This window comes from Tinamus guttatus, unplaced genomic scaffold (genome assembly GCF_059628265.1).
Source record: "Tinamus guttatus ecotype Peru unplaced genomic scaffold, ASM5962826v1 Tinamus_guttatus_pri_ptg000125l, whole genome shotgun sequence".
NCBI classification, from domain to species: domain Eukaryota; kingdom Metazoa; phylum Chordata; class Aves; order Tinamiformes; family Tinamidae; genus Tinamus; species Tinamus guttatus.
The window spans coordinates 519,574-547,182 of record NW_028288659.1 but is presented as its reverse complement, the minus strand read 5'-3'; the positions used below and the strand labels follow the sequence as shown (position 1 = coordinate 547,182).

Genomic DNA, 27,609 nt, shown 5'->3' with positions numbered 1-27,609 from the left:
TTATGTATTTTCTGTTTGCTTGTTTCTGATTTTTACAGGTTTTTCTAACTTTTTCTTTCAGCTGCAATTTGATCTTGCTTGCATGGAAAAAGAAAAGATGCTAAAAGCTGATTATTTTTGCATTTTCTTAAGCTATTGCTAGTAATTCTTTTATTTTCTGCTGTAATACAATATTTAAATGAACTAGACAGTTTCTGAAAAATGGTAGAATAGCTCATTGGTGCAATTCACTATTCGGTTGATGGGTGTTGTGTAAAAGAAAACAAATTAAAATGAGTAATTATATACATGTTTAATGATAAGTGTGAATGATAAATAAATATTTGTACTGAACTACTTAACATTTAGCAGTAAAGACACTAATTTTTCTCTTGCTGCTTGAAAAAAACACCCTGTAGTTTTCAACAAACAAGCTCTTGGAAAAGTGTCACATGAGGTGTCAAGTGAAACATCCATTTCCTCTTCTTCATATATCAAACCTTTGTTTTCAGAGATTGACGCGGAAGAGTGGGGTAAATTTCTTCACACCAAAAATAAGGTATGTTTACTCTTGTGGTGGAGTAGCAGTGTCATAACCACTTTATCATATGCTTAATTCCAGATCTCTTCCACACAGTGCTAGAAATTCAAGGAGATCTAAAGAAGGGAGGTAGAGGGAACATGCAAAGGGTTCTCTGTGCTGACTTATTTTGGCTTGGTGGAAGAACCGCCTAGACAAGAATGGAAGAAATTTTAAAGAGGATATTGTCTGAGTTCATTGTCCCCTTCTTCATCAAGAAGGGTCCAGACTACATTATCTACATTAACTTGAAGCATAACAGCTTGATTAAAAATTGAATAAAGGATTTGAAATTCTCTTAAGGTGAAGGCTTTCTACATTGACTTACGTGGAGGTGATAATAAGCACTAGTAACTGCCCTCCCACATGACAGCGAATTAAATAGGAAGATTTACCTTTCTTCAGTTTGTTTCCCTTTAATATTTGCTTCAGTGTCATTAGTCATTCTTAATTTCTTTCCACCTTTTATATATGCAGTTAATTTCTCACTTTTTTTTCCCCCTCCCCTTTAGGTCTATACAGATTTTGATGAAATTCGTCAGGAAATAGAAAATGAAACAGAGAGGATTTCAGGAAATAATAAGGTAAATGTTGAGCTGTCTAACCTGACCATGTTGTAAATTCTCTTGTTCCTTAGAACTTTCTTCAACAGTTTTGGCAGCTTGAAATGAAAAGCATTGAAAATTCTATTAAAGGATAAAATGGAGCTGCTCCGTTTTCCTATATTGAGATTTTTTCACTTCACTTTTATCACTTGAGATAATGCTATATCTTAAGTGAAGAAAATGCAGAGATTTGGTGTTGCTGTATGCCAAAATGTCTAGAATAATTCTGCAAGAAATAAACCGAGTTAAAATTTCATATTTTCCATGTACATGACTTTTTTTGTAAATTATAAAATCAAACGTTTTACTGTTGCACATGTTTGCTGAAATGTAAGAAACTTCTGTGCATTTTATTGAGAGGAAAGCAGGGTTGCTTCTAAAGATCAGGGAATTATTTGATAGATATGGTAGGTTTTGTTTCTTATGAAGCAAGTGCTAAGGTCGTATGATGAAAGAACTTTTTTAGTATAGAAGTTAAGATTCTTGGCTTTCTAAAGTGTGCAGTTAATTAATCCATAACTGTAATTCTTAATTATTTTTATTTTTAATTTTATTGTTAATTATTATTATTAGGGGATCAGTCCTGAACCTATTCACCTTAAGATTTTTTCATCCAACGTTGTAAATCTGACACTTGTGGATTTACCAGGAATGACAAAGGTAAGATTTGGCATGGATCTCTTCTGATTTGATGCAAGGTGCTTTGAAAAAAGGGAGTGTTTGTTCACTGTTCGGCATTGTCCTGTATTGTTAGCTGAAGAAGCTTTAAGAAAAGAAGTGATAATTTGTTCCTCAGGTTAAGTAACTGGTTTTATAAATCTGATTTATTGCCATATTCTTTTATAAGATTTAGATCTCTGATGTGATTCATTCTTAAGAAAGTTAATTTACTTTGTTTTCCCCTTTTTCTGTACATAGCTGAGGGTTAAGAACCACTGAGAAAACTTGCTTTTTTTTTTTTTTTTTTAATTGAAGAGGTTTCATAGCAGTATCTGCAAATGGATAAATCACTGACAAGTTTTAAAATGCTCTTCCCATTGCTTCTTCTAATGGAAGTTGCTATGTATAGGAGATTGTACAAATCGCCAATACAGTAAAATAAATGTTCAGGCTTTATACTGAATAATATTCTGTGGCACGATGGAGATTACACTCTTCTGCCAGCACTTACGCATGTGCACATCTATACCCCATTCCACCAGTTGCACAGGTGGTTCTTAAACGTTAAGTCTTTTTAATGGCAGTATCAAAACAAATAATTTGACTTGATTCTCACTTTGCAAGAATATTTTTGACTTTGATACCTTTCAAGATCTTCCTGAATTCCTTCGTGGTTACTTGCAAGTGGGAACAGAAGAGTTGGAAACCTGTGTCTTGCACTCTGGTCTAATGCGTAAACCTTCAATGAGTGGTCTCACGTGGGAGAAATGTATAATTTGAACAGTTCTGCATGGATTTTTTTTTTTCCCTAGGTGCCTGTTGGTGACCAGCCTAAGGACATTGAACTTCAAATCAGAGAACTAATCCTTCAATTCATCAGCAACCCAAATTCAATTATTCTGGCAGTAACGGCTGCTAACACAGATATGGCCACTTCAGAAGCACTTAAAATTGCACGGGAGGTGGATCCAGATGGTAAGCGGAAAATAAAACTTGGCCCTGTAATTCAAGTTCTTGAGTTTTTCTTTCTTAAAGTAAATCTTAAAACTATTTTTTTCTGGGGAAAAAAGTAGTGGGGAAGGACAGGAGAGACGACACCAAAATGTCACTGCCTTTCCTAGAAAACACAGCAGTTATATTTGGGTATTTCTATTTACCTAATGATTTTGAACAGATCCTAAGCTACTGCATATCTGCTTCTTGCCTGTGAAAAGTGTTATTAGTAAATGGTAGAGATAAATAGCACTGTATGGTTTGAAAGAATGCGGATATGTAGACTCTGAACATAACTGTACGGAAATTAGGCTGAAGTATGGTGTTAGTATGCTATGCCCTCAAATCATGGGAGCAACATTTTTTGCCCATTTTCAAACTTTTAGCCTCTGGCTAAGCCTTTAGGGGCTCCACAGCCACGCAACCTCGAGAGACAGCGAATCTCTTCTCCTGGCAGGCTCCTCGGTAAGATTGCTTTGTTTCAAGGCAGCCGGCCCTCCCCTTTTTACTCTTGTAAAATGATCAGCTGTGACATCTGGATCGTTTCCCACAGTTCCCAAAGGTCTGGAGTCATAGCTCATGTTACAGATTTTGTAAACGTAATTGGGAAGTTTCAGGAGACAACTCAACTGCCTACTGACTTCCTTGAGGTATCAGTTTATTTTAGACATGAAAGGCATTTTTAAGAAAACATTTTTGCCATTTTTTTCTGACCTGAAAGCCTGGGCAATATTAAGGTCCCAAGCAAATCTCGTGCATTTTAATCTACCTGTTTAGATACCCAATATTTAGGTTTTTTTTTTTTTTTTTTTTTTTTTTTTTGAGTCACTTTCCTTCACAGCATCTGATAACAGAGTTTTTATTTTCGTTTGTAAAGCGTCGTGTACTCAGGAAAAAAATCAATGTGTTACTGCTTTTATAGTGGATGACTTTGAAGCTATTCAAGTTCTTGGTATTTTTTCAGCTGTGTGTTTGATGCATGATTCTAGAAAGCGTCCAGTTGACTCCTCTGGCAGTTTCTCTTATACTAATGGTGTTTCAGATGCACTTCCAAATGTGTTGCTGTTACACCTAGTCCTGCTTACATTCTCTCTGCTCACAGGTCCCCTGCCGGCCTTACTCAATGCCACTCCTGTAACCTCATAATGTGGCAGAGTAACCGTTGCAATAAGCAGTGGCTATAATTTTGAACTGAATGGTAACTAAACCATTAGCTGTGTAGTAGATGTGTGGAGTGGACAGTACTTGCCACATATCTCACACTTTTGTTAATAAATGACTCCATTTAGAGGAATCCCGCGTTCTTGCACTCCTTTTGCTGGTTTACCTTGTTGCACTTGGTGCACCAGGAACTTTTTAAAGGATAAACTTTAGCCTATCAGGCTGAAACATCCACCATATGTGAGTTTTCCTTCTCTTCTAACAGGTCGAAGAACCCTTGCTGTTATCACAAAGCTGGATCTCATGGATGCTGGCACTGATGCTATGGATGTGCTCATGGGAAGAGTGATTCCAGTAAAGCTTGGCATCATTGGAGTAGTTAACAGGTTTGTCTGGGCACAGTAATCCTATTTTTAAGATGTGTATTAATACGAATTAATGTTTTAAGCTCTTCTAACCATGAATTGGGATTTAAGATTAAGATGGTTTGATATGGAAATAAGCTAAAGTAAGCAAGCAAGAAACTTGCTGCTCACCTATGCCAACTTGACTGTTCTTCCAGGCATCTAACTGCTAATTAAGAAAGGAATAGTGACAACTGAAGTAAAAACTGTAGTGTCATTTCATCTTTCTGTTCCCCTGCCCCCCACACTTTTTTTATTTTTGTCAACTGTTCGCAATAGTGCTGATCCAGTAGGGATCTTGCACGTGAGTGCTAATTTAGCACTAGCTGCTTAACACCTTAGTACTGTTTACTTTGCTTCTTGCATCAGATAGGTCAGATCTCATGTAGTCTCTTTGACAGAAGTGTTAACTTAGTCTGTGGATTGCTGCTACCCGTTCTGCTCTGTTGGCTGGAACAACAACCAATGGTAGTGCCTAGTGGAGATGAGTTATGCATGTAAAGCAAAACCCAGTTCTTTGTGTCCTGCTATGAAGAACAAAAATGCAGATTATTTTTATTCCGTGTCTGTTAACTAGCATATGACTCTGTTTTTTTTTTGTTGATGTTGTTTTGTTTTTTGCTTTTTTTATTTTTAATTCAGGAGTCAGTTGGACATAAACAATAAGAAGAGTGTAGCTGATTCCATCCGGGATGAGTACGGTTTTCTCCAGAAGAAGTATCCTTCCCTAGCCAATCGCAATGGAACCAAGTATCTTGCTCGGACACTGAATAGGTATTATGTACTATGTAAAACACAACAAATGCATGCTTCTGAAGATGCTTCAGACATAAACTGGAGTGTTAAAAACATGCGTAAGCATGTGTTTTTTACCTTCCCGTTTTCTTTTGATGCTCTTTAGTGAAACATGGGGAAAGTACTTTTTAGTTCAAAATTCAATTTCTGAATTTTTCTCAGGAAACATTTTCCTTTTGTGATTATCTTGTTTCTTTTCTGTTTAATGGAGATGATAAAACTGAAAGTTTTCCTCCCTTCTCACAAAGGACTATTTTCTCTCTAATTCTAGACTACTGATGCATCATATCCGAGACTGTTTGCCAGAACTGAAAACTAGAATAAACGTTTTAGCTGCTCAGTATCAATCTCTACTAAATAGCTATGGGGAACCCGTTGAGGACAAAAGTGCCACTCTATTACAGCTGATTACCAAATTTGCAACTGAATATTGTAACACTATTGAGGGAACGGCAAAATACATTGAGACTTCGGAGCTGTAAGTACCAAATGGTTTTCTAGAATATTGACTGTCTGGTTAGTCTGTGACCCAATAGCCCTTGATGGCCTGTACTGGCAGTAGTGCTACAGCAGAGAATAAGATGTTCTGCAAATCCTGCTCTCCTAAAAAATGTTTGAATCCAGGTGACTGTAGAAGTGTTTGCAGCGAGGCCTTGTTGCTTGTTTGCTGTTCAGCTGCTGTTTTATTCTTTCAGATGTGGTGGAGCCCGAATCTGTTACATCTTTCATGAGACCTTTGGACGAACCTTGGAATCTGTAGATCCACTAGGTGGCCTTAACACTATTGATATCTTGACTGCCATTAGAAATGCCACTGTGAGTCTCGCTCGCTTGGTCTAAGGGTCCTTCCTATAGCCTGGGTACGAAATGAGGCTTCAACAGCCTCGTGCTGCTTCAGGGCTGTTATGCTCTGGATTAATGACTTCAGCTGAGCAAATGCCAAATAGGTTGAAAACTGCTTTTCAGTGTTTTAAGTGTGTGTGTGGGGGAAAGTAAATTCCAAATTTACAGCCATTATCAGATATAGAATAATTTTAAGGTGAACACTTATATCGAATTACTAGTACTTAGAGGCTGAAAGGAAGCTCAGGCCCAGCTCTGACAATTCTGTTCTGTCACTATTGTATATTAGCGTAAGGGTGGTGAAGGACTGTTTATGCACTTATTTTTGCATTAAAAACTTCTGCCAGTTATGAATATTCAGTCTGAGATGGGTGGGCTAGAACACATTCAGATATTTTCACTCCATACAACAGACAGCTACTGCTTCTTATAAACATGTATTATTTTAATTCATACTATATCAGGAGTCTTTTCCCTCCTTTTGAACTAGGGTCCCCGTCCTGCCTTGTTTGTTCCTGAAGTTTCATTTGAATTGCTGGTAAAAAGGCAAATCAAACGTTTAGAAGAGCCAAGTTTGCGCTGTGTGGAGCTGGTTCATGAAGAAATGCAGAGGATTATCCAGCATTGTAGCAATTACAGTACACAGGTAAAAAAAACAAACAAAAAAAAGCTTAAGACTGCTACAGGCATTTTTAAGTATTACTTCATTTTTTTAATAAATTTAAACTTACTGAAAATTGAACTAAAGAAATTTGGCTGCTGCTTTTCAGATTCTGCTTGGTAATTTCACTTAGTTTACTTTCCTCAAAACTTCTGGAAATCTCATCACTAAATTTTTGCTTTGTTTAGGAATTATTGAGGTTTCCTAAATTACACGATGCCATAGTGGAAGTCGTGACCTGTCTTCTGCGTAGAAGACTTCCAGTCACAAATGAAATGGTAATTTTCCATTTGCTATAGTTTTGCTGGAAAACGCTTTGTTTCCCATAGTATTTCTTGATGCTTCTGTTGGCTGTGCAATGTGGGGAACCATTTTTTTTTAAGGAGTTTTAACATGTATTCTTTAAATTTAGTATCTGCAATGCTAGAAGCGTAGAAAACGTTTAGTATTGGAAGATAGGTGCTTAAACAAAGGTGCCGGGAGGAGCTGTCCTCAGCTGTTTGTTTCTTAAGTTTCAATTTCAAAATAAGGTTTTACTAAGGACTTTATTTTTTATTTTATTTTTATTTATTATTTAAAACCTGTTAGCTTTCTGCTGTAGGTATATTTCTCTCCCCCTGCAACTGAAGCTGTGCATTTCCTCAGGAGTTAGGGATGCAGTGAAAAAAAGGACAGTCCTCACTCTGTGTGTTGCAGAAATATTATGTAAAATGTTGATTTCATTTGTAATGACCTCCAGCTGATGGGAACCAAAAATTCATCTCGCCAGCTTTGTGTGTACATGTTTTAATGTGAAAGACCAATGTTTGCTTTGGGCGACTTACTAGGGAGAAAGTAGAGTGTTTGCGTTGGTCTGTACATGCTCGTATGTCTGATGTGAAAAGTGAAATAAAAAATCTGGGTATTTAGTGCCTTTGGGGCAGCAAGAACAGAGGCTTTTGCTGTAGATAGTTGTGTTGTGCTCTCTAGCTCTGTCATTGCTCACTGGTGCTAGTGACTGCTTTACCTACTGCACTGTGCTGCAGGTCCATAATTTGGTCGCCATCGAGTTAGCTTATATCAACACGAAACATCCAGACTTTGCTGATGCCTGTGGGTTAATGAATAACAACATAGAGGTAAGAAAATAGTGCATTCTCTTAAAAGTGAACTCCATGCACAGGGCTAATTTGGGATATTTTGAAAGGTTTTCCATGATGATGGTTCTCATCTTGGTTATATCTGTTTTGTATTTTGATTAATTAGGTGAGAGCTTTTTGTGGTAAAAGAGAAAATTTGTCACTTTTAAAGTATGCCTTGTACATTCTGAAGTATAAAAATATGAAGTATTACGTATAAGCATGAAATATGTAATCCAATGTTGCAGTCGGTCCATTTGCTAATATTTAAAACTCATGCATCATGTTGAGGACTAGTGGCAGTTACTCCACTTAAAACAATTCTGCCTGTATTTCCTTCTGGAAAATAAGATGGACACCTAAGTGAGAACTGGCTAGTAAATTTTGGAGGAAGCTGTAGGTAGTGGTGAAATACTGTTTAATGTTTATTTTGCTGCTGTCATCCCTAGCAGAAATATGAAGTGTTTTGTTCTTTTTTTTTTCATTTACGAAATGATAATACAATTTGTTTCTTCTGTTTAGCTTCTGTTTCTGCCTGGTACTATTCTTAAAGCACCGTGTTGCCATGCCTCAGTCTTCCCCAAATCCATTTCCCAAATCCATTTCCTGTATAATTCTCCCATTAGCCTTTTACAATTTCAGTAGCCTGCTTTTCACGCCCAGTTTTGATTTACTAATCTCTCTTGCTGTCATCATGCTGTGGAGAACTCTGCTGCTCAGTCTGTGTGTCTAAGAGCTTGGTAATATTCTGGTGTTCCTTACGTATCCAGCATGCTTTTTCTAGTAGCATGCTTTTAAAAATGTTTATGTCTTCATTTCTACTGTTTAATTCTATCCTCTTACTTTCTTCATGTAAAAATTTTGCATTGATTGAATTTGCCTTGGCAGACTTCTTGACCTGGTGGACTATTTGGGAACAGTGTCTGCCCAAGCTGTTAGGAATGCCAAAATTAGAACTTTGCGAAGATGAACATACGAGATTATTGTATAATCATGTGTTACATAGATTAGTTCTTTCCCAACAGCTTCCTGAACAGGACACTGGAATCCTTTGAAGAAACAGAGCATGTAGAAGACTAAGCTTTATTCAGCTTTGTTTTTCTTGAAATTGTACTTAGTTATCCTGATTACTTGAAATTCTACTTTCTTTCATGGTGAATGCCTCCTCCTCCTGCTTTTTGAGCTAATCATCGTTAACCTGGCCCTATATGCAATGAAATCCTGACAGTTTACTTCGTAAATATAATGCTATATAAGAGTGTGTAGGGAATTTACTCTCAGTCAAGCTTTTATCTTGTCCTTTAAAGGCGTTCTAACCTGATTCTGGAGAGCATTGCAAAATTTTGCAGATGGCTTTGTATGCAGATTTGCTTTTGGCCTGGTAATCCTTCAGAGTAGGTATTTCCAAGCAGTAGAGGCCACCTTAGCTTCACAGTATGGCCACATGACACTGGGCGAGATTTAGTGCTGGCTCCTAAAGTACCAGCGTTGCCTGCGGGTTGCAACGCGGGTACAGGATGGTACCTAACTGAGGCCTCACCTGCTTGTTTTTAAGGAACAAAGGCGTAACAGGTTAGCCCGGGAGTTGCCTTCTGCTGTGCCACGAGAAAAGGTGAGTGAATGTTGCTTTTTCTTTATTCATTTAATGCTTTATGCATTTAAGTTTAATGCGTTCTTCTTTTCATCTGATTAAATTCTGGGAACTGTGCTGCCCCAGTAACTGTCTTGGGAACTTCCAGGTATTGATTTTGTTTTCCTTTCAATCTCAGAAGATAGAAGTAGAATGTTATTTTTCTTCTTGTAAAGATGCAGGTTTGGCAGATTTTCACATAGGGAGTTTTTGAAGACCTTTCTATAACGTTTTGCATGTCATCTCAGGTGAGGCTTGAAATGCTTGCGGATGTTAAAGATGGAGATAGAATTTGTTACTCTTAAGAGTATTAAGTCTAGTGTAGATTGCTTTCTCTGTGAGAAGATGATGGAGCTGAAAATTTTAAATCCAGTTTTGTATTTTCTCTCTCGAGCTTGGTTTGATTTGCATGGTTTTGGGGATTAGTTCAGTGACAAGTAGATACATGGGTGGAAGAGCAACGCTAATTAAAAATGTTGTCTCATTGTGAAAAAGAACATCTGGGCAATCTGTTGGAATTTTGGCTATATTGGCTATATTTGGCTATATTGGCTAAATATATAAATATTTTTACAAAATATTTTGTAAAGTATGTGGAATCCAAATCTGCAGAATATAGTTTAAGCTCAGGTTGTAACAGGGGTTATTACAGCTAATATAAAGCATTTTTTTATAAGCTTAAAAAGTGAGACAGAGTGCCTGAATAGATCTAGTATTGTCTTGAATTAGTAGAAGATTGTTAATGGTGAACTGGGAATGCAAGGTAACTCTTCAGGGATTGCTTTCTGGGCTGTTTGGTCCTTTTTACTGACTTTTGTGGAAAGAAAAGCTTGCATGGTCAGCAGGGCAACTGAAACGAAACTGAAAACCTGATAAGCCCAAAGTCCTGTAACTGTCTTTGAAATGCTGTTTTTTTCCCCACTCATATTACGATGTTGCTTGCAAAGCCAAAAAATCTTATTTTTTTCTCTCTCTGAAATTTCAAAGATGCTCGTAGGCAGAAGTATATGTAATCGCTAGGTAGACTTGGTGGTATTCAGTTGATTTTTTTGTTTGTTTTCCTGCATTTTTACCTTCTTTAGTCTACTAAAGCTCCAGGTGCATTGACACCTGCCTCCCAGGAGAGTGTTGCTGCTGCTTCTGCAGAGGCTGATGGCAAGGTCTGTTGTGACGTTTTTTTCCTATAAGCACGGCATGCACATTGATGTTGTGGTGCACCCTAGATACTATGGAGACAGTTTGTATTAAGTGCGTTGTCAGTGACACAGCATGTTCTGGGTCCTCTGACCTTCATGTCCTATAGTCTATAGACTACCTGGCATTATTCACCTGAATACATACAGTGGCAGGTAAAGATCTGTGTACCCTGTAGTGGTCAAGTCACTCCTGTGTGTTTGAACTTCTGGTTGCAACATCTTATCATGCAAGTGTGCAGAGGCATCCTTGGCCTCAAGCCAAAGTCAGTGGGTTTTGGTGAAACAGTATCGTCATGAAATCTGCAGCATGGTTGTTAAACTGCATGTTTTTAATGTGTTGACAGTTAAAGAAGGAGAACAGAAGATAAACTAAAAATGTGAGTTTCCTGCTTCGTGCAGGGAATCTTTAGAGGCTTTGTTCAAACTGAACCTTCCTTCTGTTGTCTTGCATAATCCCTGCAATCCCTGGTTTACTGCAGTTTTTAATGAATTTCTTGAAGCGCGCAGTTCATCTCAGTTTCCTCCTTATACGTAACCCATTGTATTCTATTTGCCATCTGTTGTTTCTTGCTCTTTTAGAAACAAGATCATTTTATAGTGGTTATTTAATTAGAAGCCAAATATGTTTGGCTTCTTTCCCCCTACCTGAAACAAGATGCAAATATCAGTACTAGTTTCATAGCCTACAATGGCCAGCAGAGAGTTTTCCTGTTTAAAAAGAAACGGTGTAGAAATTTTAAAGTACAGTAATAAATAGAAGGAATCCTAAATTCATTGAAAGGTACAAAGTAAAAAGTTGCTGATGTCCCACATCAAAAGTAACTGTCTTTACTAATATAAGTTTGAATACCCCTTATTAATACTTCTTTTGTCCTGTGCTTCCTAATATGAAAATTGCACTTTCCAGAAGCTCCACCTTTTTTCTTCACTTCCAGAGGATGGAGATTCTTGATTTCTTGTGACTCAGTTAATTTAAAAAAAAAAAAAAAAAAAAAGTCGTCTTTGAGGGTTGGCTGCACAAATGTGTTTGGAGCCCTGGTACCTGAAAACATAAAATTTTTTTGGCTGCTGTTTTTAATAATAATAATAAAGTTTCTTATAGTAAAATACCAAAGAATTTAAGTGATTTCAAGTTTTCCAAGAGCTGTGATGTTCTTGAAAATGGACTTGCAGAATGACTCTGACCTTGGAGAAGAGTGGTAAAAGCCAAACAACTTAAGAATATTTTGTATTGCAGAAGTGATCTAGACCTTAATGGCATTTCATGCCATTATTAGGAAGAATAAGTTTTAAAAGCTTTCATTTTTCTGGTACTTTCTGCCTACTTTATATATGCAAATTTCTTTTACTGGATTAGTTCAAATTGTTTTGGAAATAGGATAAGCAGAGACCAAAAAAGAAGGGCTGGGTCTGTAACAGAACTATAGCATTTGAATTCCACGAGCCTTACATAATTTTGTTGGGATTTGTTTGGGGAAATGTCATGTTCATGCTTGAGGCCTGGAACAAAACGTGTCTGCGAGCTTACCCTGTCGAATGGATTATAGGCTTCCTTCGAAAGTGGTTCCCAAAGGGAGGGCAAAGATAGGGAATGTGACGAACAGAGTGAAGAGAGGGAGATATAGGTGTGAAAATCTGACTTGTAGTGAGTCTTGCTTACATGTAGCTCAGAGGTGGTAGGTTGGATCAGAGGCTGCTTTGCAGCGCCCGAGTTGGAGCTCTGCAGCGTCTCTTCATGTGCTGTTGGTGCAGGCTGCCTCGGGAGTGGGAGATGCGGCCCAGGAGGCTGGAACAGGGAGCTGGAGAGGAATGCTGAAACCCTCCAAAGCAGAAGAGGCGCCAGCAGAGGAGAAGTCCAAATCAGCTGCAGCCCTTCCTGCTAGTCCTCAGAAGGGACATGCTGTAAACCTCCTGGATGTGGTGAGTCGTGAGAGAGAGCACCCTCCTCTTGAGGAAAGAAAACCTGTGAATTCCCAATCTCGTGTCTTCGCTGCTAATATTTGATACCTGTGTAAATAATTGGCCTTATAGGGACAAGGAGCTCTAGCTACTCCTATTCTTGCTTCCTGCTGCCCAAGTCTTCTATTTTTCCCTCTTCCCCTCCAGTTTCAACTTGTGGTTTGGGTAACTGGCTTTCCTGAACAAATCCCTACGCCACTGAACTCATCTAAGTCACTCCTTTACACTATTAAATCTCAGCTCATGCCATAACTCAGTTGCCTGCTTGTTTTTGCTACAGTTGATATTTTTCGTATTAAAGAAAAAGAGTCATTTAAAAAAAACACTAAGAACATCATTTAAAAAAAAAAAAAACCCTCTATGGAAACCTTATATCCTTCAGTAACTTTTTTTTAACCACTTGTGATAATGCCCAGTGCCCTCTGGCCTCTCAGTTTCAAAGCTGTGGATTTTGACACGTTATTTCCTTCAGTTTGATTTCTGAAGAATAGAAATACAGTTGACGAAAAGAAAAATTGATCTTTTTATATAGCACTAGATGAACCTTTGTTTTATTTCCCTATGTAAGTGAGCTGAATTGCCAAACTGAAGATTTGTTCTTTCCGTAGCCTGTACCCGTAGCACGCAAGCTTTCCGCCCGTGAACAGCGAGACTGTGAAGTGATTGAGCGGCTCATTAAGTCTTACTTCCTCATTGTCAGGAAGAACATTCAGGACAGGTAATAAAAACTTCCTAGGCCACACAAATCCCAGGCTACCTCAAGGGTCACCTACATGATCTTTGTTTTGTATCATTCTTTTACTTTTCTAAGCAGAGAGAAAATATGTTTTGGTTTCATTTTTAGAAGGGACACTTGAAGAAAGCTGGAAAAATGATTTTTTTCCTTCAATAGGTTCAGTTCTGCGTTATAATGAAGTAATAATTATGGATTGTTCTTGATCCTTATGGCTTCCTGACTGGTTCCATTATAGACAGATATATTTTGCACATTTAATGTTTATTTTCTGTTTGAGGTGCCCTTATTTTACACTGTCTGACATTAATTTGACCCAAGAATTGTACAGTTTTCAGTTCACTTGCTAAGTAAGACTGGATACATCAGTTTTCTTTGCCACTTTCTTCTCACCCATGAAAACAGATTCTAAACTGAAATATTGAATGTTTTTGTCACACCTAGCACAGTGGAGATGCAGTTTGTGGCCTCCAGTGAAGAAGTGATTTATTCTTAGTGTGTTTTGTGCACCTTATATATTCCCTTCCTTTACAACACAGCAATCCCACCTGCAAGAAATTCAACATTCTGATTTGCTCGAGATAGAAAGTTTTAGTTTTCAGTAGTGGTAGATTCCTGGTAGGTTCTGGGTCTGGTTCTATGTAGCTGTGTGGTCACACCCTAGTATTTGGGCTTTTTGGTTTATTTGTGTGGTTTTAGTTTGTGTGTTAAAAAGCAGAGCTGCTTCTGAGTTGTTATTGAAGAAACAATCCTTATGTGCTTGCAGCGTGCCAAAGGCAGTGATGCATTTTCTGGTGAACCATGTGAAAGACACTCTCCAGAGCGAGCTGGTCGGACAGCTGTACAAATCCTTGTTGTTGGACGACCTTCTCACTGAATCTGAGGACATGGCGCAGCGCAGAAAAGAGGCAGCTGACATGCTAAAGGTATTAAAAAACCAGAATCTTAATAGGACCAGTTAATTACATTGAAACCATGGTATAAACGTTGGATTTCCACAGAGTTGCATTCCTTTATCCTATGCTGTGTGTTCCTTTTGTTTTATTGTAATGCGTGTGTATTATTTCCCTGTACTGGAGGAAATGGAAACAATACGTGAGCAGCAAGTATTACGTGGATTGAGGATGATGCATTTGTGTCAGGAAGGGAAAGATTAACTGTATTTTGGGAGTAGAAGATGCTCTGATCTGGTATCCTTTTCACTGATGCATTTGGTTTTAATCATTAGCCCTTAGCTTCCCTTTAAGTGTTCTGCACTTCTCTTAGGTGATTCACATTAGTGTTTTAACTGCAATGTAAAAGCCAGCTGGCCTAGATAGCAGGTGTTTGTGGTCAATACCAGAGACCAAATATTGAGAATTCTGGGACTCGGATATCCAGACTGCTGTATGCATCTGTATATTACGTGATGTGTCAGAACCTGCTACAGCTGCAGGATAAGTCAGCTTTTTGGACTGAACTGCGTAGAGAAGAACGTCTCTCTACACTGAAGAAGTAGGAATAGATACAGAATGTTAAGACAAACCTGCAGGTCATACACCGAATATCTAAAAATTGCTGAAAACAATGAATTGAATTCTTTCCACTTCTAACCAGGAGTTCTGTTTTCAAGTCATTTCTAACTCTTACCTCTCTAGAAATGACCTGGTGGCAGGAATGCTGTGGTTTTATCAGCACCTTTTGTTTTGTAGTATTTCTAAATTGCGTAATCCCCCGCAGATGGAACATTCCAGAGCTGTTCATCAGCACTGCTGCAGGTTGTAACCACTCGTTTAACCAAGATTTGCATGGTTCCTTCCTTCCTGGCACGCGCTCGTGTCTTGAGAAGTCCCCTTGGACGGGTCAGATAACCGTGCCTGTCTTCCTGTGCGCAGGCCCTGCAGCGAGCCAGTCAGATCATCGCCGAGATTCGGGAGACGCACCTGTGGTGAAGACTCTCCAGTCACGCTCTTCGCACGGATCGGAGGACGCCCTGGCTTGGAGGTTGCTAGGCCTGGTATACGGAGTAGAACTTTTATTTATGAACTCTTAGCTGTGTCCTGCAACTGTGTAAATCTGCTCATGTAAAGACAGTTGGTTTGATTTGCAAACAGAAACGATATGCTGTATTTTGCAAAATGTCCTATTTAATCTACATAATAAATGGCTCTAAATGTTTCCTTACCAGCTTTCTGGTGCAAATTAAAGCAGACCAAGTCTACTGTCTCACTGACGGTCTCGTTGAACTTGGGGGAAAAAAAAAACGTTAAAGTTCCAGTGCCTGACTTGCTAAACAGGTTGCCTGTGGTTTAAGATGGACAGTGTAGTCTTGTGGCATAGTTTAAGCTGCTTTTACAATAGAAGTTTAAATACTGTGAAGAGAAGAGAGCACCACGTATTTTCTTTCCTGAATATATTGCATGCACTATGGCAGATGGAGATCTCAGTTTTATAGCACAGTAGAGATGTCTACCATATTACTATGTGTGTGTGTGTCCCCATTTTCTTCAGAATGTTAAAACTGTGGGCAGAGCTTTGAACCCCATTTAATGGGGTTACAGTGAGGGTAAAATAGCCTGGGGCTTGCAGAGAAGTGGCAGCCCACTAAAGAGTGGGTGCAAAGCTATTAATGTGCGCTGGAGTTTGTGTGTAAGTGTTGGGGAAGATAATCAGGTGCAAGAACATCTTCCTCTCCCTCTTTCCCGGGACCAAGCGCCTGGACCATCCACTAGTAAATTTGTTCTGGCAGAATTGAAAAATAAAAATGAATTTCAAAACTGTTATGGGATAGTGTTTCTTTTTAAAGCAGATTAAGTTGGCCTAGCAGAAGGGGATCTTCATAACTTTTTTTTTTTTTGCCAGATTTTGGAATGTATGACAGTAAGAAAAAGTGTGTGGGGCTGGAATTTTTACCAGTATTTACAGTTACTTGAGAATCAATTTCACAATGCTGGGTTTTCTTTCTTTTTTTTTTGAAGACAATCCATTTTGTTTAGAGTTAGGAACTGCTAGGTTGGAAATTAGTTTTTTTATTACAATTTTAATTCATACAGATATATATGGATCACACTAACCTCGAAAGGGTGAATATTTAAATTTTTATGAGTTAAAAATCTAGTGAGATTCCAGCATATTGGCATGTACTTTTCAAACACCTTTACTTTTTTGTATAAAGTAAAAATGTTTGTTATGGTGTTGCTGATCTTTACACAACTTGCATGAAACATAAGACACTGCTGTTAATGTCCATGGCTTGCTTTTAGAAAATCAGACCAGCAGAGTGAGGTTTTTATTCCCACATTCAATTCCCTTCCATTTTATCAATTGACAGGAGCAGGATGCCTTTTCTAAGCTCCTCCCCCCAGTTTTCAAGAAGATCTGTTAAAAATCTGTTTTTCTTTGTTTTGGCAGTCTTCAGTTTGGCACCAGTATATACACCAGGAGTTCTCTGACAAATGCAATTTTTGGTTGGTTTATGCATTATTTGAAATAACTTATGCAAGACAAATATATTCTGTATGTTTTATAAAAAAAAAAAGTCTAAATTAAATTCATTAGATACAAATTATATATAATGATTGTAACAGAAAAAATAGTATGTTTTTGCACCTTTTCTAGATGCATTTCCTTCTCTGATTTCGGAAATGTGACTGTTAGTTTTCAAATCAAAGACATCAAATTTCTAGCTGGAATCTACCTGCCATAATTCCTGTACTCCTGCCATCTAGGAGATGTTTTTAGCAAGGCAGGACCTTCAGCAAGTGAACTGCTCCCAAAGGTTTGAGCTCTCCGATGTCCGCCAGCAGTATTGTCAAGGAATGCACTGACTTGTAAAAGTTACAACGTGCTTCTCCATAAGGAAAATGAGTTCCATTTGTTTAAGAAATTCTTGCGAGTAATAACTGGTGGTGTAATGTCGTGTGAAATTTCCAAAGTGTTACTTTGTTTTTTGAAACGTTACTTTTTCTGTTTCACCAAAAGTTTAAATTTGATAATGTGTAAGTGCCAAGAAATGAATTTGATTTGTCATCCTCAATGCAAATCTTTAAAAATCCATGCTGTAACAATCCTTTTATTTAATAAAAATGTAATATGCAAAATTAATTATCCCAGGCATAGAGTTTTGAAATGACTTGTAGTTCAGGTGACAGGAATCTACACTTTTACAGGTTTTTATATGATTAACTATATTTAGAGCCTTATGTTTGCCCTTGCCCCAGTGAATCTACAGTTCTTGTAACATAAGAAATGATGCAAACAGGCTGCTGGGGGATATTGGGTTTTAAATAATGTGTTGTCTGGAATTGGACTGAAATACTTAGTGGTTTTGTGGCTGCCATGATTAGAAGAAATAATACGAGAACTCTGGAAAAAAGGGTAATGAAGACAGCAGCTGACTAACGCCTGGTAGATGAGCTTGCTTGCTTACAACTCTTGTCCACCTTGATTAATTTAAACCTAGGATTTTTGTCATCAATGAGCAACTTTCAGCAGACTTGAAGGGGGGAAAAAGTAGTCATGATCCAAGGAAATAGAACCACAGGGTAGAATAACCTCTGTAGCTGAAGTTTAGATTAGTAAACATTTGATGTTTACCTGATATATGTGTGGTATACCTGTAAATAAAAGGTAACATTAAGTGCTTGAACATAACTTGTCAATAAATCGGTTGGGTATGTTTAGCAGTCCATTTCAAATTTCACTTTTATAGTGGAATAGATGGGGTTTTGGGAGATGGTAGGATTGTATTGCTAAGCAGCTGTAACAAAATGTAAGTAAAAGTTGCTTTCCCTGTACATTTTGTGGAGGACTGGCTGCCGAGGTGCTGGATTTGATGCACTGGTTCTGCTCGGTGCAGTAAGTGTGTCTGCTGTGTTCCTGCTGGTGACTTGAGTGTCACCCCTGCAGCTAGGGGGGCAACTGCTGCAACGTGCAGGAGAGACTCAGGTTCTCCAACGCCTCTGCTTTTATCTTGTAGCAGTCAGAGTCCTTCTTGGCTTTGAAGGGAGTCGTGTGATAAATACTTCAAAGTGTTAAAGCAAGGTAGACGAGCCGATGGACTGTAGTTTTATGCCGAAGTAGCTATGCTGCTTAAGCTAAGCTAGTGAAGATGTTTGTATGCTTGGACAGCTTCCTTCCACCTTGCTGCATGCCCACTACCCCTTTACCTCTTCCTTGTGATGGCTTCATGGTGTGAAGCACTGCGGGGAAAGTGGCTGCTACTGCTGCTAGCTACCACGTTTCATATTCAGGAACTCTAGTTTGCAGGTTCCTCGGACAGTGTACGAGTGTGTGGGGGTTTTGTGGTGCTGCTTTTTAAAGATAAACACAACCCTGCCCCAGTTATTTTTTTGCACTTCTAAACCACACATTTGTAGCCACTTTAAAATACTGTTTACATTTGAAATGGATTATGTCTTTCAGTGTTCACTTGAGCAGAGCTGTGTTGGCGGTATATGAGCACTAAGAGTAACCTAAGAACGAATACCACATTTTTGGTCATCTTCAATTCTGACCTGACTTTTACCACTCAGGCATGACATGCTCTAGGGTTAGCTAATAGCCTGTCCTTGAAAAATGGTGGTTTTATTCAGCTTTTTCCTTAGAAAGAGGTAAAGGTTCAGCCAGAAGGAAGCACGGAGTAAATTTCTTGCAGTTCAATCTTATTAAATTTCTTGTATATAAAGAACTTTTTTGTTCTCATTTTGTGTGTATTTGTAAAAATAAATAAAATCATTTTAATACTCTATTGAAATGGGTAGTAAATGCTTTAACAAAACTTTCTTGGGTATGTTTTGTGGGTATATGCTGGTCTGCATCATTTGCAGGTGAAAAGGGCAGGAATGATGACACATGAGAACTAGGACTTTGCTCCCAGGCATGTGCTCCCTTAGCATGTTTCAGTGCTGCCGTAACACTTCTAATCACAGAAGGGGCAAGGTTTCTAAAACCTTTGAAGTCAACACACTTCTGGTAAAACATTTAACTTCCTCCCTTCTATTAAGGGTTATCAGAGGAAGAGAACAACTGGAAGCAGCCCTGTACTGTATTTCAGGCTTATGTGATTTGAGGATTTTTCTGCTTTCTCTCAGAAAGCTCTGATCACTGCTTTGCCTGAAGGTGCTTCATCATGTAACACAGACTGATTCTGGGAGCTGAGAAGAGAGGTAGGGCCTTTTTTCTTTTTTCAAGGTGGGTAAGTACGTACTTCATGTATTTAAAAAATAAAATAATAATAATAAAAAAAAGATAAGTTCACTCTCCTTACCTCAAGCAGGTAAATGAAGAAATGAAGCTAGAGACTGAATTAATACTATTAGTTCACTGTCATATTACAGTTTAATAATCTGAACAAACTGATATAAAGAAGCTACTATAAATTTATTTCCACTGAAATCTTCAAGGACAGTGCGGACACCTTAACGTTGGCTTTATCCTAAGGAAGAAGACAAAATCCAATAAACTCCAAAAGAAATTCCCTCTAAATTTAGTATATGAGGCTTTTTGATAGTTGCTAACTTTTCCTTTGTTTTCCTACTTGGGTTTTTATTCCAGCTGAACTATGACTAATTCTAACCTCAGGAGGATGAGGTTCTTTCTTGTTGGCCTACGAAGAGTGAAGATGACCTTGGAGGCAACACTGCATCCAGGACCCAAGCAGTTCTCTTGTAAGTCAGCTTGTGTCACCACTTTGTGCTGACACAAAAGGCACCGCCAAGAGAATCACTGTAGCTGCTCAGCCACAGCTCCCTCAAATGACTGCTAGAGGACCAGTACAGTAACAACCTATCTTGTAAGTAGTTTGAGCACAGGCTTGTACGCAAAACAGGTCTTGGTAACCACAGGGAGGGGAGTTTGTGGTGTTCAGATGGTGTTGAGAGGCCCTGGACGCCCTCTCTTGTCTAAGCAACCCAACCCCAGCTTAAGATTTATCAGAGGAAGAGAACAACTTGAAATGACCATGAACTCTATTTCATGCTTTCGTGATTTCAGGCGTGTAAGCAAGCTGCTCTGCTTTTTAGCTAGCACAGATGCATCCATGTAATTCACAGGGCTAAAGAAACTGAACAAATACTACTCAGGCTCTTAATAACAACACACAGAAGGCATAAAAGACATCCATGAGGCTGATGTTAAATTTCTTGTAAGTTTACATTCATTTTTTTCCCTCTTACATACAGCAAAATTATACAATATTAAGTTAGAAAGCTTTTATGCACCATGTCCCATACATGACCAATAAGAAACTCACATGGCTCAGACTTAGCCACTCTCCTCCCCCTCTACAGCTCATCTTTCCCAGCTTGCTTTGAACAGGATTGGTCTAAAGATATGCTGGTTTTAGGGAGTTTGCCCTTATCCCCGAGGCAGGTTTCTCTGTTAGGACGAAGCCCCAGTGGACAACAGCAAACCCTCCCCTTGCTGGTTTCCAAGATGCTTTTCCTCAGCTTGCTGTGCATTCTGCACTTGGGGCAGGTCACTCTTTTTCTTCCCTCAGAACGGAGATTTTAAGGAGGAGAAGATAGTCCTCCTCTTTGAAACTAATCGTTTTGGTTTCTTGTGCATATCCTCTTACAAATGGTGCTTTGAATAACAGAGAATCTTCCATGGCATAACTTCTATGCAAGATAAAACGATGAAAGATTTGCCCATGACAGCATTCCAGTCCTGCAGTTTAGCTGTGCCTGGTCCCATGGCAATTCCAGCTGCTCCTTTTTGGTATTTTTGATGTTTCTGTACGTTCCTGCTTCCTAGTGGACAGGACAAAACTGTCACTCAGACCTGGCTACACTTCATAGGTAACAGCTAACATTCACAGCCCCCAGATTAACTTTAAATGCTGTCAGTTAAAAGCGCCCAACTGTTAAAACATTAATTCTTATAGAGTTGAAAAATCCAAATGCAAGTCCATAATGTAGATTGTGCAGCTCTTCCTGGTGTTTGTTTGCAGTTTGAGGGCTACGTGAATTAAGTATGATCTATCCTAAAGGAATCTGAGGTGCAGCAGATGGGGGGAAATCTGTTAAGAATTTCTATTTATTAGTAACTTTCTGATTCAGTATTTAGCAAGCCTTACGATTTACTCACTGTTGCAAATAAAACATGAAGTAATTCATCTTCGGGATCTTAGCTGCCTTTATTTGAACCCCTTCAGTCTATTTTGTTTCTTGCATTTTAAGAAAAACTACCCTATGGTAGTTTTTCCCTAGACAGTTTTTGTGAGCTGTACAGTAATACACTGTATAGAAACATCTGCAAGTACCTCTTCAGACAATAGTGCCTAAATGATACCTTATTTTAAGGAAATAACCTTTTGTCACAACTGCAGCCACTTTATAATGTAGTAATTTTTCTTTCCAATCCTAAGTAGTGATACTCCATTCTTGAGAATATGCTGTCCAACAACAAGAATAGCCTCAGGATTAGTTTCTCGAATCCCATTTATGGAAACTCCACCATCTGTGATTTTCTGGTACCTTAAGAAAAGAGCAAAAAACAAAAGTAGCTTTAAGAGGAAATTACTTATTGCTATAAAGTAACCAAAGTTCAATTAAGAATTATTTCAGAAGTTTTTTTTTTTTTTTTTTTTTAAGATCTAAATTCAGTCCATGTGAAAAGTGACTGGAATCAACCTTAGCCTCTGCCTCTCCCATTTCTTCTGAGAGGCGGAGAACATAAGGTAACTTAATGCTATTCCTGTCTGTACCTTCATCAACTGCCATAACACTTCTAATCTACACTTCTAATCTAATCTACAACTGAGGTACAAGAGACTCCCGTCTCGTACACTTCTGCTTCAAAGTGGAATGAGGTCTATTGCCCCTTCTTCTTTAACATTGGTATGCAGGTTCCTAAGAAGGTATTAGCCCATTTGGCTGTCGTTTTTTGTTGTTTAATTTCTGATGCAGCCCACCTAGGTGAAGTATCAGTGAAAAGCACAACTGCTAGCCTACCCGCTGGGTCCGTTGGGAATGGCATTTGCTCTGCGACACAAATCGAGCACGCTCATGCCAGGTTCAAACATCAGCTCAGCAGAAGGGGTTTGTTTAAAGAGCTCCTGTAACTCTTGGTCAGACATTGCTTCTAAGGCCTCCACGCTGCTGTGGTACAGGGCTTTAGTACACCTGTGAAAACAAGTATGATCATGCACAGTACAGTTCTAGCCTCATTTTCACACAAAATGCAGTTCAACTAGTGAGATGAAACAAATTATTCCCCTCTCAGCTTCTTTGAAGAGTCTGCACCCTGCCAGGGGTACTGAGGAGTTACACATATCCCCCAGTGAACATTTTATTATATGCAAATTTGGCTCTTTAATATATTTTCCTTTCAGCCTACAGAATTATTACGTTTTTCTCTTGTAAGAGCTGAGCACCAATTAGCTTCGTGAAAGCAGCCCCAGAAAAGCCACAGCTAACTATCATCAAACAAACTTGGAAGAAAACCACTTGACAAATCAGACTTCACCTCTTGGCCGATTCCAGCCCTTCTTTACCATGAACAAGCTTCGTGACTTCTGCAGCAAGTCGCTTCTGAGGGCCCCATTTTTCAGGTTCTTTAGCATGCATTTCCATGATGTGGTGAATCTCTTCAAGAGGAAGGAAGGTGAAGAGTTTCAGGTATCTACAAGCAGGGAAGAAATGATTTTGTCTATACAGCTGTCATACCTGTCTATGTAGCTGTACACCTTAGCTCTGATTGCCATTCAAACTGCATTAACATCACTAAAATGATTCTGAAGCACTTCATGAAATCTGTACTAGAGATATTTCATCTTTTCAAAGAACTCTTTGTTCCGGCCCACGTGCTTCAACTTAACATGTTTATTTGTGGGCTTTTTTGTTAATTTAATATTCCCTGGAGCATCATGTCTTGGAAAATAATGCAGAATGCAATCAAGAACTTGCTTTTCCCATGAAATGCTTACTTTACAGGTCTTATTACAAATGTGCATCTATAAATGGAATGCTTTACTACATGGATCTCTATTATATAGATCTTCGTATTTAATACAATATGATAAAGCAAAGTACCATTGCTATGGTGTGGTGATTATGGTACAAAGGCACGCCACATAATGACTGAGTATCTCAACAGGAAGGTTATTCACAATGAGCAGGGATTTAGATGTGCACAACCTAAGCATACTCTTTACAACAAATCCCATTTCTATACACTTGCAGTAGTGTGCTGTCATTAAAGCTGTTTATTAAAAAGGGGAGCTTTACCTTTGAAGTCTGAAAGCATGAAACATTTGAATCTTAAGTACCCACACACCTCTCTGCTGAAAGGTGCTATGTATGAAGAATTTAAGTTTAAAATACCGGGGAGTAAACTTCAGAGAGGTAACTAGGTTATGAAAGAGGTCGCAGTGCGAAAGGCAAGTAGGTGTGCCAGGATCATGAGTACTCAAATGTCACAGCGATAGTAGAGCTTAAAGAAAATTTTTTGAAGAAAATCTAAACATAGTACCTTAAATAAAGCTATTAGCTCTTTATTTTCAGCCATGCCACTGGCATTCCAACACAGAGGTTAGCCATCAAAGAAGGTAACATATCGAATGTTTTTTTTCTGAGCTTTTTGCTACTCTTTCATGTCTTCACGATACAATTTTAGTATTTTTAGGTTGGTCATTGAAAATACAAGTGCTGTGTGTGGCTGACGGGGACAGCAAAATTAATCCAAAGCATTTTTGGAACTGCCCTACCTTGATAGATGGCCATTCAGGATTTTGTTTTCATATATGCTACAACATGCCTTAAAAAACATACGTGGTCCAGGCAGACATCTTTCAAGTTTTGCTTCACCTCAGTCTCATGATATTTGTTTGCCCATCAATCCATTATAATGGCAAGCAGCAAATAAGAATGTGAAAAAAAAAAATCTTTGCTTCCATACTCCAAAACTAGAAATATGTAAATGATAGCCCAAGGTAGTGGTTAATATTACCTTTGAAGCAAGCAATTTTTTGAGTTCTGCTCTGCTCCTTTTCCTTAATAGTTTATCTTGCAACAACAACTTCAACCTGACTGCTGAAAAGCTCTACCCTGAAAATACATTCACACTGTCTGTTGGGAGCTTGAAATTGTATCATTTTTCCCACTTTAAAATTGTGCTGCTACATAGCATATTTGCGTCCTATGTATACCTTTTTCTACGCACTCAGAAACAATCAGAAGTTTGAGCTTTGTAGTTTTTTTCCTATTCCAGACACATTCACTCTTTCATGAGGCTCTTCTGGTGGAATAATGCAGCATGTAATAGGAAGCAGCTCCAGATGCTGAACTGTGTGTGTTTGTTTACCACTAGTTAAAAAGCTTTCAGTCACTCGATTGGCAGATTAGAATTTATTATGCTTTACTCATACCTGAATACTGATTTACGATGCATATGCCAGCATGGAAACAAGTCCTACTATCCTATGTGTTTATGAACCAGTAACGCTTGCTTAGCAAGAATATTAAATATAATTATTGTTAACATTTACTTCTGCATACTACTGTTGGAAATAGTAACAGTTAGATGACCTCGTGTTGCACCTATCTGAAACGGTTACATGGAACAGCTCGGAGCAGGTCTTAGAAATGATGACAAAAGGGCATCTGAAGAGCAACTACTCACTTTTCAACTATGTTATCTTGTTGTCTGACAAAAAACTGATACAGCTCAAATGGAGAAGTCTTATCTCTGTTCAGCCAAACTGCATTACCCGCAGTCTTTCCCAGTTTGTCTCCAGTGGTGCTCGTAATAAGAGGTACAGTGATTCCAAACACATCTTCTCCTGTCTCCCTAAGAAGGAGGAGCACACATTAAAATAAACAAATATTGAATATCTTGGTAAGCTCAAATAAAACTTAAGCATTCTCTAAGATTCCTCTACACTTTACAGAGGCAGGGAAATAATACCAGCAAAAAATAAAGAATAAACCAAAGCAGTATCTTGAGCAGGGTGTTTTAGGTAAAAAAAAAATGAAGTTAAAAGTTCCTTTGTGTGCAGTGAGGAGGTATAAATAAGTATTTTAAAAAGGTAATTTCGAAAGCAGTAGCAGTGTCAAGTGTCCTGTGTCTTTTCTTCCTGGGCTCCAAGCACTAGCTAAAGCTGCTTGTGGGCTTGGGACAGCTAAATGCTTTTCTTCCATGCTGGTTCTCTAACATCTCGAAAGAAGCCAGTGAAGTAGAAGCATCGTGTTCAGTTTTGGGCCCCTCACTACAAGAAGGACATGGAGGTGCTGGAGCATGTCCACAGAAGGGCAACGAAGCTGGTGAAACAGCTGGAGCACAGACCTTATGAGGAGCAGCTGAGGGAACTGGAGTTATTTAGTCTGGAAAAAAGGAGGCTCAGGGGAGACCTTATTACTCCTTACAACTACCTGAAAGGAGGCTGCAGTGAGGTGGGGGTCAATCTCTTCTCCAGAATAACTACAGATAGAACAAGAGGAAACGGCCTCAAGTTGTGCCAGGGGAGGTTCAGGTTAGACATTAGGAAAGATTTCTACACAGAGAGTAGTCAAACGCTGTAACAGGCTGCTCAGGGAGTGGTGGAGTCACCATCCCTGGCCGTGTTCAAGGAATGTGTAGATGAGGCCCTTAGGAACATTGCTTAGCAGGCATCGGGGACAGGGTGGTGATGGGTTTGCGGTTGGATTTGATGACCATGAAGGTCTTCTCCAACAATAATGATTCCACGATTGCCATGCACTCTCTTCCCCTTGGCTTGTTTCCTTGGGTGACTTCCCCAGACTCCAACAAAGACCCATCATTGGAAGGTTCCACTTCCTCTCCAAGAGGAGAAACGCAAATACCGACACACAACCCGCAGGTCTGCAGAAGACGCAGCAGATGGCTAGAGGGGATCACAGAACGGCTTTACCAACAGAACACATGACGTTTGGTTAAGAGATAAAACGTTAACTCCTAACGGACACGGGCTTCAGAGCCCGGCGGAAGCGCCCGTGCAAACCCGCGAGCGCGCGCGCGCCCGGCCGCGCGGTACCTGCTCACGAGCTCGTAGCCGGACATGATGTTGCCCATCTGGTCGGCGCCGCCGATCTGCAGGCGGCAGCCGTGGCGGCGCCACAGGTGCAGGAAGTCGTAGGCCTGCAGCGCCGGGTACAGGAACTCGGCGAGGCTCATGCCCTCGGCGCTGCGCAGCCGCGCCTGGCAGGCCTGCCGGCTCAGCAGCGCGCCCATGCGCAGCCGCCCGCCGGCGCCGCACGCGAAGCGCAGCAGCGGCTCGCGGCCCAGCCACGCCGCGTTGTCGAGCAGCGCGGCGCGGCCCAGGGCGCCGCCGCCGCCCGCCCAGAACAGCTCGCGGTGGTTGTCCAGCAGGCGGCGCAGCGCCGCGCGCAGCGCCCGCGCGTGCGCGCGCACCCGCGCCGCGCCCAGCGGCTCGCGCGCCGCCGCGCGCCCGCTGGGGTCGCCGAGGCGCGCCGTGGCGCCGCCCACCACGGCGATGACGTGGTGGCCCGCGCGCTGCAGGTGCAGCAGCGCCATGAGCGCGGGCAGGTGGCCCACGTGCAGCGAGTCGGCCGTGGGGTCGAAGCCGCAGTAGGCCGTGAGCGGCGGGCGGCCCGGCGCCAGCAGCGCGGGCAGCTGCTGCTGCGCGGCGCGCGCCGGGAACACCTCCTGGAAGAGGCCGCGCTCGCACTGCGCCGCCAGCAGCCCCTGCCGGGGGGCGACCCCGCGCGGCGCCGCCTGCTCGTGCAGCCGCCGCAGGGCAGCCCGGCCCGCCGCCGTCGCCGCCGCGCCGCGCGCCGCCATCTTGCCGCCGCCGCGCACGCCGGGAGAGCGGCGGGCGGGCGCGGGGCGGGGCGAGGGCGGGGCCGTTAGAGCCGTTACCGCCGTTACAGACGTTACGGCTGCTGTCCCCTTTGCAGTCTTCGGTGTGCATGGGTTTCCTTTGCTTTAAAGTAAAGCTCTAAAAGGCAGTTGTGCCTAAAAGCCCTCCGGTCGTTAGGAGCTTGCAAAGGACGTTGTGCGATAGCAGAATGGGGTGTGTGTGTGTCTACACACGTATACATGCCTGTGTGTGGGAGAGTTTGACAGGTTTTGTGGTGAACGGAATGCTCAAGTTTATGTCAAGTTTATGTATTCATCAATAAGGGGATTTCCCCCTGCCTGGCTGAAGAGCAGGACAAAGGGAGGGGAGACTAAGCGGAGCCATGAGCGAGTGGGACAAAAAGAGCCATCTGCCAAGAGGTGGGGGCCTTCACAAAGGAGGGAAATAGGGCAATTCCCCCACATTCTTCAGCAAGGGGGACAAAGGAGTCAGGTGACCTTAGGTGAGAACAGATGGCGGGAGGCCAGAGTTTG

General features: G+C 40.4%; 2 protein-coding genes across 5 annotated transcripts in view; one reads left to right on the top strand and one right to left on the bottom strand.

Moving 5' to 3' along the window:
• DNM1L (dynamin 1L) overlaps nucleotides 1-16,077 on the top strand; it is a 32,502-nt gene extending 16,425 nt beyond the window's left edge. For 2 of the 4 annotated variants that reach the window (XM_088521539.1, XM_088521538.1), the window contains 17 exons: nucleotides 492-538; nucleotides 1,072-1,143; nucleotides 1,738-1,824; nucleotides 2,637-2,799; nucleotides 4,244-4,364; nucleotides 5,025-5,156; nucleotides 5,449-5,655; nucleotides 5,873-5,993; nucleotides 6,511-6,666; nucleotides 6,870-6,959; nucleotides 7,707-7,799; nucleotides 9,355-9,411; nucleotides 10,512-10,589; nucleotides 12,378-12,545; nucleotides 13,193-13,302; nucleotides 14,084-14,243; nucleotides 15,192-16,077. In XM_088521539.1, coding sequence (XP_088377665.1) covers nucleotides 492-538; nucleotides 1,072-1,143; nucleotides 1,738-1,824; nucleotides 2,637-2,799; nucleotides 4,244-4,364; nucleotides 5,025-5,156; nucleotides 5,449-5,655; nucleotides 5,873-5,993; nucleotides 6,511-6,666; nucleotides 6,870-6,959; nucleotides 7,707-7,799; nucleotides 9,355-9,411; nucleotides 10,512-10,589; nucleotides 12,378-12,545; nucleotides 13,193-13,302; nucleotides 14,084-14,243; nucleotides 15,192-15,248 — 1,919 coding nt within the window. In that variant the 3' untranslated portion in view covers nucleotides 15,249-16,077. The remainder of the gene's footprint in view (nucleotides 1-491; nucleotides 539-1,071; nucleotides 1,144-1,737; nucleotides 1,825-2,636; nucleotides 2,800-4,243; nucleotides 4,365-5,024; nucleotides 5,157-5,448; nucleotides 5,656-5,872; nucleotides 5,994-6,510; nucleotides 6,667-6,869; nucleotides 6,960-7,706; nucleotides 7,800-9,354; nucleotides 9,412-10,511; nucleotides 10,590-12,377; nucleotides 12,546-13,192; nucleotides 13,303-14,083; nucleotides 14,244-15,191) is intronic. The other 2 variants (XM_088521542.1, XM_088521541.1) reach the window with 1 other exon arrangement.
• A 5,337-nt stretch (nucleotides 16,078-21,414) lies between these two features.
• Nucleotides 21,415-27,057, bottom strand: YARS2 (tyrosyl-tRNA synthetase 2). Its single transcript, XM_010222244.2, has 5 exons — nucleotides 26,291-27,057; nucleotides 24,919-25,086; nucleotides 22,765-22,920; nucleotides 22,251-22,421; nucleotides 21,415-21,773 (listed from the first exon to the last, which is right to left on the bottom strand). The coding sequence occupies exons 1-5, from the start codon at nucleotides 27,055-27,057 to the stop codon at nucleotides 21,614-21,616; spliced, it is 1,422 nt and encodes a 473-aa protein (XP_010220546.2). The 3' UTR covers nucleotides 21,415-21,613.
• Nucleotides 27,058-27,609: the final 552 nt, after the last annotated feature.